This window comes from Podarcis filfolensis (assembly GCF_964270895.1).
Source record: "Podarcis filfolensis genome assembly, chromosome: 1".
NCBI lineage: Eukaryota > Metazoa > Chordata > Lepidosauria > Squamata > Lacertidae > Podarcis > Podarcis filfolensis.
Genome location: NC_139604.1, coordinates 43,698,562 through 43,710,947, shown reverse-complemented (window position 1 = coordinate 43,710,947; position 12,386 = coordinate 43,698,562). Strand labels below are relative to the sequence as shown.

The window sequence follows — 12,386 nt, the reverse complement described above, 5'->3', positions numbered from 1 at the left end:
CTTCATGAAAAGAACACTTGAACCCCGTCAAATGTTTGATATGAGCAGGGATGACGGAAGTGAGTTTGCTAACCAAATTGCTTCTCGTCACTCTGTTAAGTGACAATATAGCCAGCATGGCTTGCTGCTTTTGAGGCTGGGAACAAGGTTAAATTCTTCCTGAAGAGATGCAAATCTGCAGAACACTTTAATTTGCTAGTTTCTGGACGCATTGCATTGCAGACCATAAACTGTGGCACCCAGGACCACTGTCCGTCTAGGCAGAAGGACAAATACGAGGGAGGAGCCTTTAAAATAGGACTGTTGTGAATGTAATTGTTGCCAAACATTTTGGCTTCCACGGTCATCTGTGTGCACATGTGCACATGTGTTCGTTTGTGCCAGCTACTACTGGGCTGTTTCACATCTGCATTTTTCACCCAGGAATGACTAGCAAATATAAATGAAGCACCACAGATCTTTAGCTCCAGATCATTCTTTCACTTTGCCAGCCACCAAGTGAGCATGTGCAGAGAAACAGAGGGATGCTCATTTAAGGGTGAACCAGCCCTGTAGTGAGAAACACACCTGGTAGCAGTTTATGCAAGGGCACCCACATTCTTCTCGGAATGGCTGCAGCTGTGGAAAGTTGTTGACGTATGAACCTGCACACCGCTGGTTCAGTTCACAGGATACATTTCAATCACATATGGGGTGTGATTTGGTGGTGGTGGTGGTGGGGAAGTCACAGCAAAAAACAGCACCAATAGAGTTGGAAGGAACAGAATATCGTCTTGCTAATTCCACATTCTCAGACAGACTCCCTCATAAGTAAATATGAAGGAGTCTTTTCTCCTGCTACCCAGAGACCAAATTCCCAAAGAATCCCACACTTTTTGTGCATCTCAGCTTTGAGTTAGGAACGACTCATGCTGCAATAAATGGGTCCCTCTTCAAGGTGTCCCTGGACCTGTGGGGCTGCCATGGACGCTTACTTGAGAATTTACCCCACTAAGTGTGCAACAGAATGAACGCCAACATGCATAGGCTCTGGCTGTTAGCTGTTGAAGCAGAGCGTGGAGAAAGATACCTTACAAGGAACTGCACAAGTGGCTGGATCTCATGGTTGTTTACCTGGAAGTCAGTGCAAGTTTTGCTCCCAGCAGAGACTGAACTAATTTGCAGAGCAATTCTAATGCCTGTCTGCTCAGAGGTAAGGGAATCCACTGGAATGTAGCCTGAGTTAAGTGTGTGGGGGGTTGCAAGGAGTCCCATTGGATTTCGTTTTACGTAGACATACTCTGTAACGACTTACAGCTCTCCATCCTAAGACTCTGGCAAACTGCAGCTCAAGCGCTCTTTCCTCCCCTCTCCTCTCTCCTGCCCTCCAGCTTGAAGAAGAGCTCTGCAGCACTCAAAAGCTTGCTCACTGCTTTGTGCCATTTTAGTTGCTTCAAATAACGGCATTGCCCTGCTCCGATGGCAGGGTCCCCTCGCGCATCAAATCGCGCTCTTCCTCCATCCGTTCCATTCGCGGAGGCATCGGGCAAGCAAGTCATAATAAGCAGCAGGACAGAGAAAAGCACGCAGAAAAGCAGAAGAAAAAGAGGCAACGAGGCAGAGTCGCCATAGCCATTTTTTTGGGTGGGGGGGGAGAGCAGGAAGAAGGGCAGAAAATAAGAGGCAATAGATTTTTTTTAAAAAAAGGTCTGCGAGTACTGAAACTGACTCCAGTAAGAAGGGGCGCGGGAGCAAAAGAAGCCATGCAGCCCATATCTCCTGTTCAACTTAGGGGTCACGTCTAGGAGGAGGGGAAATTCGCCAGGTTTGCAATTTCGTCGCAGCAGGCTCTCTTCCTCTTCTTCTTCTTTCTCTTCCCGGGCTGTTCTCCGAAAAATTTGGTCGCCTGGTGGTGGTCGGTGTGGCCCCTTGGCAAGGACCTTGCCTTCTCTCCCCCTCCCCCCACCACGCAGCTGGCCAGATGTGATCTCTCCCTCTCTCCCTCCCTCTCCCCAACAGTTCGCGCGAGGTAAAAGAGGACTCTGGCGGTGAGTGTCTCTCCCTGGACAGACCGCGCGTCTCTTGCTTGCTCATCCGTCAGGGGGGATTGGAGGGAGATTTCCCCTCTGCCGGTATTTGCAGTTTTGGAAAACGGGAACTTCCTTGGTAGAAAGAAACAGGGGTGGGGGGTACCAAATCCTCTGACTCTTTGCTAAGAAGGAGGGGAGCAGGGAGTAGAAGGAGGAAGAGGGACGATGTCCTAGACGCTTGGTGAAGTGGGGGGGGGGGAGGGAGGGAGGGAGGAGGCTCAATACATCGGGGGCGCTCGCTGGTCCACCTGTTTGCGCGACGCCCGCTGAAAGCTGCTGCGCCCGCGTCCCGCCTGCTCGAGGGCAGCGGAGGATGTTCGAGGGAGCGCGCTAGTGAGTGCGCGCGTGTGTTTGTGCAAACGGTCTGTAAACCCCCGAGGGAAGGGGCGAGGGGTGCGGAGGGGGCTGGCTGGATTGCGATGATGTGATCATGATAGGGGAAAGGGAAGGGGCGCTGTAGATTGGGGGGGCGGAGGGAAGAAGAGGTCTCCTCTACGTCAGTCTAGTCTAGTCCGGGGTCTCCCTCCTCCTCCAGAGGGATAAGCGACGGCGTCTCTTACTCCTCCTCCTCCTCCTCCTCCTCCTCCTTGTCCTGCTTCCCTCCTGTCTTCGCATCTCAGTGATGCCACCATGAAGGGCATCGGTAGAGGCGGAGGGTGCCCCCGGGAGCGTGCCACCCTGACGGGTTGATCGGGACAGGAGGTGGCCTCTCGCTCGCCCCGGGCTGGGGGTTGGTTGGCCGCGACTGACTCGTCTTTCTCCTGCTTCTTCTCTCCCCCCACCCCGGCAGGCAGGCTCGCCGTCGAGAGAAGTCACCATTACTTCGCCCAGCAAGGAAGACCTGTTGGCGCTCGCTGCCCGGCTCTGGCAGAGGAGGAAGCGGCTGGTGGCCGCCGTGGGGATCGCCCTGGCCATGGGCCTCATCCTGCTCATCGCCGTCCCCATCCTGGTGCAGGCGCCGTCCAAGGGCCAGGCGCACTACGAGATGATGGGCACCTGCCGCATGATCTGCGACCCCTACAGCGCCAGTAGCGCTGCCGCCGGACCGTCCAGTCGCCCCGGAGGCACCACGGCCGCCCTCGAAGCCATGCAAGAGCTGAGCGCCAACCCGCCGCCGCCACCGCCGCCCTTCATCCAGGGTCCCAAGGGCGACCCCGGCCGTCCAGGCAAGCCGGGGCCGAGGGGACCCCCCGGGGAACCAGGTCCCCCGGGCCCTAGAGGACCTCCAGGCGAGAGGGGCGATTCGGGGAAGCCGGGACTACCGGGGCTGTCGGTGCCCGGCATCGGGGCCCCCGGAACTGCGACGACGGCTGGAGGTGTGGGCTCGGGCATGGGCGGCAGCAGCAGCAGCCCGGCGCCCGGAAGCGAGGTGACGGGCGCGCTGAGCGCTGCTTTCAGCGGCCCCAAGATCGCCTTTTACGTGGGCCTGAAGAGTCCCCACGAGGGCTACGAGGTGCTCAAGTTCGACGACGTGGTGACCAACCTGGGCAACCACTACGACCCCACCACGGGCAAGTTCACCTGCCAGGTGCGCGGCATCTACTTCTTCACCTACCACATCCTCATGCGCGGAGGCGACGGCACCAGCATGTGGGCGGACCTCTGCAAGAACGGGCAGGTGGGTGCTGGGCACGGGCCGGCGGGGAACAGCGGGTCGGGGGACCCTGTCTTCGCCTCTGTATGTGCGTGTTGAGGGGATGGGAATCCTTCCTCCGGGGAGGGTCTCAGACGCCACCTAGTTAGCTTGGAGGCATGGATGGGTGGGGTGGGGGAGGTGTCAGCTCCGGAGGTGTCAGCTAAAGGGAGCGCTGAACTTGGGGACAAGGGGATATTTGGGGCTAGTCCAGATGTGTAACGGCCCGGTTGGCTCTTGGACTGATGGCTGTAGCCTCACAGATCGAACGACGGGGCGAGCGAGAGAACTTTCCTATGATCCGATCTAAACTCAAAATACATCTCTCTCGCGCGGTCCAGTCAGTGTCGAGATCAAGCGATGTGTTAACAAGCCCTCCAGATATCCCAGCCGGAAAGGGGGCTCCCGGTTTTAGTAAGGAAACTCCCCCCCACCCTAAAACCTCACTTCGACGAGGCTCCTAAATTAAAGGATTTGACAAAAGGAGGTTCAAGATCAAGGTGTCTCGATGACTGTGCCGCTTGAAGTCAACTGCCGATTAGGGGACTATTCTGGTGGGTGGGTATTTCAATTATAAAATATTCTTATCGCACGCACCCAGAGTGCCCCAGTGGTGCAACCAAGTAATTTAAGACGGGGTGAAGTCTTTTTAGATGGTAATGTGTGTTGTTTTCACTTACCTCAAAATGTGGTAAGAAGTCAGTCCTGCTGCCTTTGGAGACCCTCTTCCTCCTGCTGAGAGCAGCCCTGGTCCTCTGCCCCACAGTCCTGCCCTGATGGCACTGAGAATTCCCGAGAATCCACCAACTTCCTCCTTGAGACCAAGAGATTTTGACACCTGAGCAGGTGTCAATGACCTCAAGACATCTCTAAATGGAACCTCCCCCCCCAAGAGAACTTCCTGTCAAATCTTCACTAATGGGAAGCTCCACAAATGCACAGAAATATGTATTTGGATATTTGCACAAGGGGAGGGCATTTGGCATAGACAAGTTGAGGGCAGAAGAATACTTAAGGGTCTTCTTTCCCACACCATCTTCACTCCAAATTATCTTCTTCAATGTCTTCCTGAGGGGAGAAAAGGAGATATGTGTGTTGGGTTTTGGTTACAGGCATTGTTATGCAATACAGTTAAACCTGCAGGGAGTCATCTAAGAGAAAATTTGCATGAGATCTTTAGCACTCAGGCTTCATTGTGATGGGGACATGGACGACCATCTGTTCAAATGAGAGCTGAGTACAGGACTTCAACCCACATGGAGACTCTTGATCCCCTTCCTTGCCCTTCCTCCTGCTTAAGATTTCATCCTTGGAGATTGGCATACAGGCTTTCTACTCTCACCATCCTGAACTTTCAATCATCTGAGGGGTGTGTGTGTCTTGCATCATGCATGTCAGGGCCACCATCTGTGAAATCTTACTTCAAAGAGAGGCCTCACAGCCTGGGGACCTCCACCCAAAAGGAGATAGATAGGCTAACATGTGGAGATCTGACAGATTTGAATGGCCGCATGTGAAGTAGAGACATACCCCCTGATTGTATGTATGAATATGGGAGCTTCTCAGGCTGTTGTCTTTGCTGCATCATGGAAACTGTGGCATGTCCTCTCCTCCAGTTGCATGATCAAGGTTGCACAGCTAAGGGAGCATGACTTGTCACAGCAAGGAGAAACAGTTTTGTGGTAGTTATGCTCACCATGTTTCAGAGATCCAAGAGACTTCAAGCCAATCCATGCTTATTGATTCAGCATGTATGAAATGGTCAAGAACAAGCATCTGGTGTCACCCCAAACATAATGGGATGCATTCAAAGTAGCGCTGAAGAGAACTTGCAAGGGAACTTTCTCCTCTCTCCTCTATTCTCCCGTAAATCTATTCTGGGCTTCCCCCTAACCCTGCAGAGAGTAGATTTGGGGACAGGGCAGGGCACTTGTGAGGGGAAGAGAGGGAGGAAGGTCATTTTATAGTAGCACTAATCCTAGTTGAATATCACCCAGTCCTTTTTCACGGAAGCAGTTCACACATTCAGCTCAGAGTCAGCAAGGGATGGAGCACGAGTTACACTTGCTGTGAGGAGGCTGCTGAAAGTGCCCCACCCTCAGCATGATGTGTAATCCCCATTCTGGCTGTGACATCTAGAGCAGGGATGGGGAACCTGGACCCTCCTGATGCTCTTGAACTCCCGCACCCATCACTCACAGCCAGCATAGTTAATGGTCGGGGTGCCGAGAGTCGTAGTCCAGCAAGATCTGGAAGGAGACAGGTTTCCCATTCTTGATCTAGAAGTACCTACTCCATGGGTTGTCATCTCTATGCTGTGAGTCTCCATGCCTCTTCTCCTGGTTCCTGGCCACTAGTGATGGTGTGGAGACTCACAACACGGCGGTAGCAACCCATTTTATAAGTAGCTCTAAGTCATTACAGCCATGATGAGGACCACTCAGAATTTTGGAGAGCACCTCCATTTGGGGGTAGTTCTTGAAGTACATGGGATGAAGGCAGAGGGGGCACTTCCCCATTGCACGGTCCACTTACCTGTTTTCAGAAAAGCATGGGGGATGATTTGGCAAGAATGGGGAAGAATTGGAATTAGTGAGGCTCATGGATTTCTAAACTGGGCTCTTAACTGGAGCGTTGGTAGAAAGTGTAACTTGCAATCCTACCCCATGCGGGGCATTAACCTGGCCTCTGGTTGATCATGTTGCTGCTGCTTACATGAAGGTAGAAAGGGAGGAGAGAGGTGGCAGATGGGTGGAGAGCTAACCAGGCACTTCTGTTGGTGTGTTTGCATTGTGCCTACTTCCCCCTCCCCTCTAATTCCTGGTAAATGGCAGCAATGTGACTGACTGGAAGTCAGGTGAGCTCTGCTGCCCCACTTTGCTGTCTGCTGCTGCTTCTGCAGGCAAAGCAGATGCTCTGCTCCTGAGCTATGGCCCCCACCCACAGTTGCCACCACCACTGTAGACAGTGGAGGCATGCTTAGAAGGAGAATTTCAGCTTCAAAATCCTCTCCTCTGCACTCAGAAAGAGATCCTAAGATTGTAAATTTGACCCTCCCATATATAGGGTTGGAGGGGCAGGGAATGAGAGCTCAAGCTAGGACCTTCAGTCTAGGGGCCCAATTTATTTTTTAATGGAGGCCTGGTAGATCCTGTCAATCAAAGCTTGCTAAAGCTTTGCGCTGGACACACTGAGATCTCCAATCTGAATCCCTTGGCCTAGGACCCAGATTTTGAGATGGAGTTGAGGAGGCATTATCCATCTAGAAGTGCGGGGAACCCTTCAACTAGGAATCTTACTCCAAGATCTGCCACAATTTGAAAGGGGGACAATCCCAGTGTCACTATGCAGTTTCTTTTGTAATAAAAACAGACACCCATTACCTAGGATCTTCAGCAAGAAGCCTGGGGTCCCCCTGGAGGCAAAGTCAGCATCTTGACTCCCCAGTGACTCATTTCTGTGGAGAATTATGTGCTCTATGCTTTCCCCTTTGGCATCTTCTCCCAATCCATGCTCAGCCTGAAGAGCCTAAGTTCTGATATCTCTGGTGCTTCCTGGCTGTCTTTGCCACTTAATACTATGGAGGCTTCTATTCCTAGAAGCATCCTAGTTCTATGGCTCCTCTTCCTCTGTGGACAGGAAATGTTGGCCCATCTGCCAAAACTGAGCAAAAGAGAGGAGGATGTGCTTGCATGATCCAAGAACTACCACAAAAATGTTCACTCGTTACTTACACCTGGTGGGTGCAGCTAGGGTTGGACCTTGGGGTTGAAGCCAAGGATCCCATAGTGCAAGGGACTTCCTAGTGACCACCCACAGAATGGCAGATGATGGATGAAGAGTCTAACATGCTCTGCATCAGGACTTGCATTGGCTTGGGCATGCCAGGACCCACTGGGCCAGACACTGTTCATCACAGCAACCTTTATTTGCTTTTAAGTTTCAAAAGCATTTTGTAGTCATTGGGTGGGTAGCTGGGCATATTCCCAAGGAAATGTGTTTGCTATCAAGGCTGCAGAAGTAAACCACATGTTATTCCTGACGTCTTAAAGAGACGGTGTGAGACTATGAAAAGCAGGGTCTAAAATTGCCTGCACCACTGTTTACACTTGCAAGTCCTTTCTATATGTGGGGATAGAAAAGAAGTGGACATTCCTTCCTGCTCAATGGTTTTGCAGGATGGCCCAACTCTGTGGTGGCCATCAGCCTCTGGCCTCAACTCACTTTTGATTTACACACTCCTTTTCTCCAGAACCATGGACAGCTCTCTTGAGCCCTTCAGGATCATTGAGCGACTACACGGCCATGCTAAAGCCAATGTGGATTCTGTTCTCAGAATTTTAACGTTTCTTACTTGCTCCCAACTGCAGTTTCTTCTGTCCACGATCTCATGGATAGGAATTAGTAGGAAGGAAATCGGAAGACTTCATAGATGTGACCAACTCCTGTAGAGAGGCAGGCCTAGGGGAACACTGCCACCTCTGCACTCTCATGGGTGTAACATTGCTACCCAGGAATACCTCACGCCCACAATACCCCCTGCTGATTTCTTACTACATTTATACCCCATCTGTCTCCTGTTATGGAACGCAAAGCAGTGTACAAGTAGTTTCCAGATGGTCACCCTGACCAGACTCAGGCCTGGTTAGCTCCAGCCTCTTATGCCTCCAGACCACACCATAGAGCCTTTCTGCATTAGACACTTTTCACTTAGTAGGAAATATGATATCTCATTTGGAAAGCAGCTGCTATTTGAGTAAGGCTAGTGCCCGCAGAAGGATGGGCATTCAAGGGTGGAAGCTTTGCTGAGTAGTCACTTGGGCAGGGAGATAAATTACACCAAGGAAAGAAAGTTTTCCTTTGTTGCCACAGAATGGACTGCACCCCTGAGCAAGTGTGAGGTGCAAAAAGGTGGGGAGAGGGATGAAACTTGTGGAAGTGAAACACAAGAGGGAGAGGAGCCTGTGAGGATTTAAAGAAAGGAGGGGAACGCAAAGGAGAGGCCACGAAGAAAGGGAAATGGTCACTAATTCACATAGCGGTGGCAACGCAACATATCGATGTGCTCTGATACATGTTTGAGCATTTGTAAGCCTGGTTTATAACAATGGCAAAAGAGATCAATACAGTGACTTCACCTTATCAGCACTACATTAAAAGGAACCTTCCTGGGTTATTGCAAAAGAACTTTAAATATTCAGGCCAAGGAAGAAGAATGCCATTGAGCTGTCCTGGGACTTCACCACTGGTCCATTCATCTGTCAGAGAATTATATTTTATTGCATCTCTCTCTCTCTCTCTCTCTCTCTCTCTCTCTCTCTCTCTGTGTGTGTGTGTGTGTGTACATGTAAAGAACTTTATATTTTGAGATGGGGCAACCCAGTTGAATGGGCAGGGTATCACCATCACCATCACCATCACCATCACCATCATCACCATCATCATCTGCTTGAGGCTCATTTTACAAAAGGGTGGGGGTACATATCTTCAAAATAAATAACACATAATGAATATTGTATGGCTTTAAGTAGTAATGGCTGCGCCCGAGGAATCCTAGGCACTGTCATTTGTTAAGGGTCCTGAGAGTTGTTAGGAGACCCAACCCCTCTTTCCAGGGAACTCTGGGAATTGTGGCTTTGTGAGGGGGATAGAGGTCTCCGAACAACTCTCAACGTCCTTAACAAACTATGGAAAGCCATGACTGTTTAAAGTGATATGATTGGGTTTAAACTATATTGAGCAGTTGGGGCCTAAATTGAAATGACAGAAAGTGAGGAAAGCAAAAGTATATAGAAGAGAAGGCAAAGGAGAGGGTGAAGAGGAGGAAACCATGAAAGGCTTTATGGAGATGGGATGAGAGAGAGAGAGCGCTCTACTGTGGCGACCACAGCATGGAGATGTTTGGCAGTGGAATAAAGTGCCCAAGGAACCTCCATCAATGGAAGTTTTAAGAGACAGGCTGAATGGGCATCTGTCTGTGAGGATTCGAGTGAAAAGAATATTTCTAGTCAAGGAGGTTAAACTATATGTCTTTTACTGTCACATTCAATGTTCTCATTGTATACAACAATGGAGGGAAAGAAAAAAGGAAGGGATACCGTTGGAAAGTACAGATAAGAGACAGTATAAGAGAAGAGAGGGTAGGAAAGATGATATATTCACTGTGAAGGGCAGACATATTGGGGCAAATGGGGAGGGTCAGAATAGGGTTCATATGAAGGGGTGGTAATAAGTAGGTGTGGCCCTTCTCCCCTGAGAAATTTCACTGGTCAGGGGCACTGTTGTGAATTTCCTTAAACCTTCTTTGAAGTTTTACCTGAGGAGGTATTTCCAAATTTGCTTTGATGGGATGTGTGCAGTTTTCAGTGTTGTTGAAACTGTCTTATGGGCACCCCTTTGACATTCCCCCAGGAGCTTTGCCAGTGGAGGACGGAATGCTCACATTTGCTTCAAATCCCACTTTCAGGAGTCATTTTTGTGAGAAGGTGAAGATTGTTGGAATTGTAGTAAGATAGCAGGAAGGGGTGCATTTGGCATAAAGGGGAGAGAAAATTATTTGAACTTATTTTGGCATCTGAGCCTACCTTTCCTTGACGAATCATACACGAGGCATTTGCAAACAGAAATATTGGTCCAGCTGCTGATCTTGAGCATCGGGAATGATGCTTGCATGAGAGGGGAAGGGAGTGTTTGAGGAGAGCGTGGACGGGAGTGGGGGTGGGGGTGGGAGAGAAATGCATAGTAGAGAAGGCTTGAGGGCAGACCACGGAAGCTGCAAGGTGCTGAATCCATCTTCCCTTTTGACATGATGTGCTTTGCAGGTGCGGGCGAGCGCCATTGCTCAGGATGCAGACCAGAATTACGACTACGCCAGCAACAGTGTGGTGCTGCACCTGGACTCTGGGGACGAGGTGTATGTCAAACTGGATGGAGGCAAAGCCCACGGAGGCAACAACAATAAGTACAGCACTTTCTCTGGCTTTCTTTTATACCCCGATTGACAAAGCCAAGTGTACCAAGGTGTGGTCCTTCGCCTCATTCCCCTGCCACACCTTTCCTGGGGGTCTACTCTTCAGGTCACTTTAAGCTTCACTCTAAACAAACTCTTACGTTTCATTGATTGAAGTGTGGAAGGGAAACCTACGGCTTTTCCCTTCCAGCCATTGATGTGCTCTATCTTTTTGTGTGTATCCTGTTGTTCAGATGACACTATGAGACGAGCAGGGCTGAAAGCAGTAACTGGTTAATCAGCACCATGAACCAATTCATTCATTTATCACATTTTCTTCTAATGTGGAGTTAAATCCTCACTGTCTCTGGTGAAAAAGGTGTTCCAGTACTGCTGGAAACATTGTTGTGCAGTTATCTGCTAACATCCCAGGATTTTAAGAATTGCCTCTGTTGTTTAATTATGAGACTATGTAGCCTTCATTAAGCAGCCTTGCCTCAGAATCTGTGCTGAGATAGCACAGTACCTGATTTTTTTTTGCCAATCTGTTACATAGAAATAAAACAAAATTGCACCACATGCAAGCCCGTATTGTTGAGCCACCAGTACGATCAATAAATTTCCAGCCCAGCTCTCCATGATCACAGGTGGCTTACAGTCTTGCTGTCGGAAAGCCTATTCCATTGCTGAAAATAAGTCAGGACTCAATCTCCAACTTCTGATGAACAGAGCGGGTGCCTTGCCATTGAGTTAGAGTCTCTCCGTTGATTCCAGAAGCAGTTAAAAGCAAGGTGTCCATTGACCCAACAAACTTCTTTAATCAGTGGGTACTGCAGCCATTTGTGTTCTATCTAAAACCAACCAGGCCACTATGTGTATATGAAGGACCCAAGGCAGAAACCACTTATACACAAAGCAGAATGGATGGGCCTTAGCACTTTATTTCTCTTTATGTACAATCATTGCTTTTACTAAACGTCTGGAGAACAGGACAGAATTATTGTGACACTGCATTGGCCGTTCGTTATGCTGCTTTGTATGTAGGGGATTCAGATATAACTGTTTTGATTTATACTCTATAAATATATATTTTATTTCTTTATTTCTTTCATCCACCCTTGTGCAATGCAATACTTGTGTGGGTGATGGTATTGAAAAGTTTAATCTCCTGTCTTAAAAGCAAATGAATGAGCGAAAGAAAAAAAAAGAAATAACACATTAAATTATCTTTTTTGACAATGGTTTTCTACTGTGTCTCTCTTCTAATGTTGCCTAAGGGAAGGGAGAACAGCTGGCAGAATGGGAGCGAGAATTAAAAAAACAACAACTCTTTAGGGTGTGTGTGTTTGTCATTGAAATCCCTTGACCTGTTGGTGTGGACAACCTCCCCTTTCTCTTTGTTGGCAGCACTGCCCAATCTGGATAATAATGATCAAGCTCATGAAATTCATGAATATAAACCTGGAGTTTGCTTTCCTGGCTCCCTTGAATCAAAGCAAAATGAGGGACCCATTAGCACAGGGGAAGCTTTTTCAGATTCTGGGTAGCCAGTGGTGGTCAGGGCTCGAGGCCCAAGTGGGTGAAGCAACTAATATGAATTTACCTTTGTACAAGCAGGCTAGTCTCTACATTCTCCCAGGTTATCCTCCCTATCCTCCATCCAGGCAAGCAAGCAAGGGGATATGGTCAGAGTTCAAGACACCTTCCATTCAGGCAAAACCACTTGGAGGTCAAG

At 49.5% G+C, this 12,386-nt stretch overlaps 1 protein-coding gene across 4 annotated transcripts; it reads left to right on the top strand.

Moving 5' to 3' along the window:
• Positions 1-1,108: 1,108 nt before the first annotated feature.
• On the top strand, positions 1,109-11,890 carry C1QL2 (complement C1q like 2). 4 transcript variants are annotated; one of them, XM_083587208.1, is made up of 3 exons: positions 1,109-1,192; positions 2,860-3,687; positions 10,524-11,890. In XM_083587208.1, the coding sequence occupies exons 1-3, from the start codon at positions 1,175-1,177 to the stop codon at positions 10,701-10,703; spliced, it is 1,026 nt and encodes a 341-aa protein (XP_083443334.1). In that variant the 5' UTR covers positions 1,109-1,174; the 3' UTR covers positions 10,704-11,890. The 4 variants fall into 4 exon arrangements, with proteins under 4 accessions (XP_083443334.1, XP_083443336.1, XP_083443337.1 ...); XM_083587210.1 differs by lacking the exon at positions 1,109-1,192 and adding an exon at positions 1,828-2,027; XM_083587211.1 differs by lacking the exon at positions 1,109-1,192 and adding an exon at positions 2,072-2,111.
• Positions 11,891-12,386: the final 496 nt, after the last annotated feature.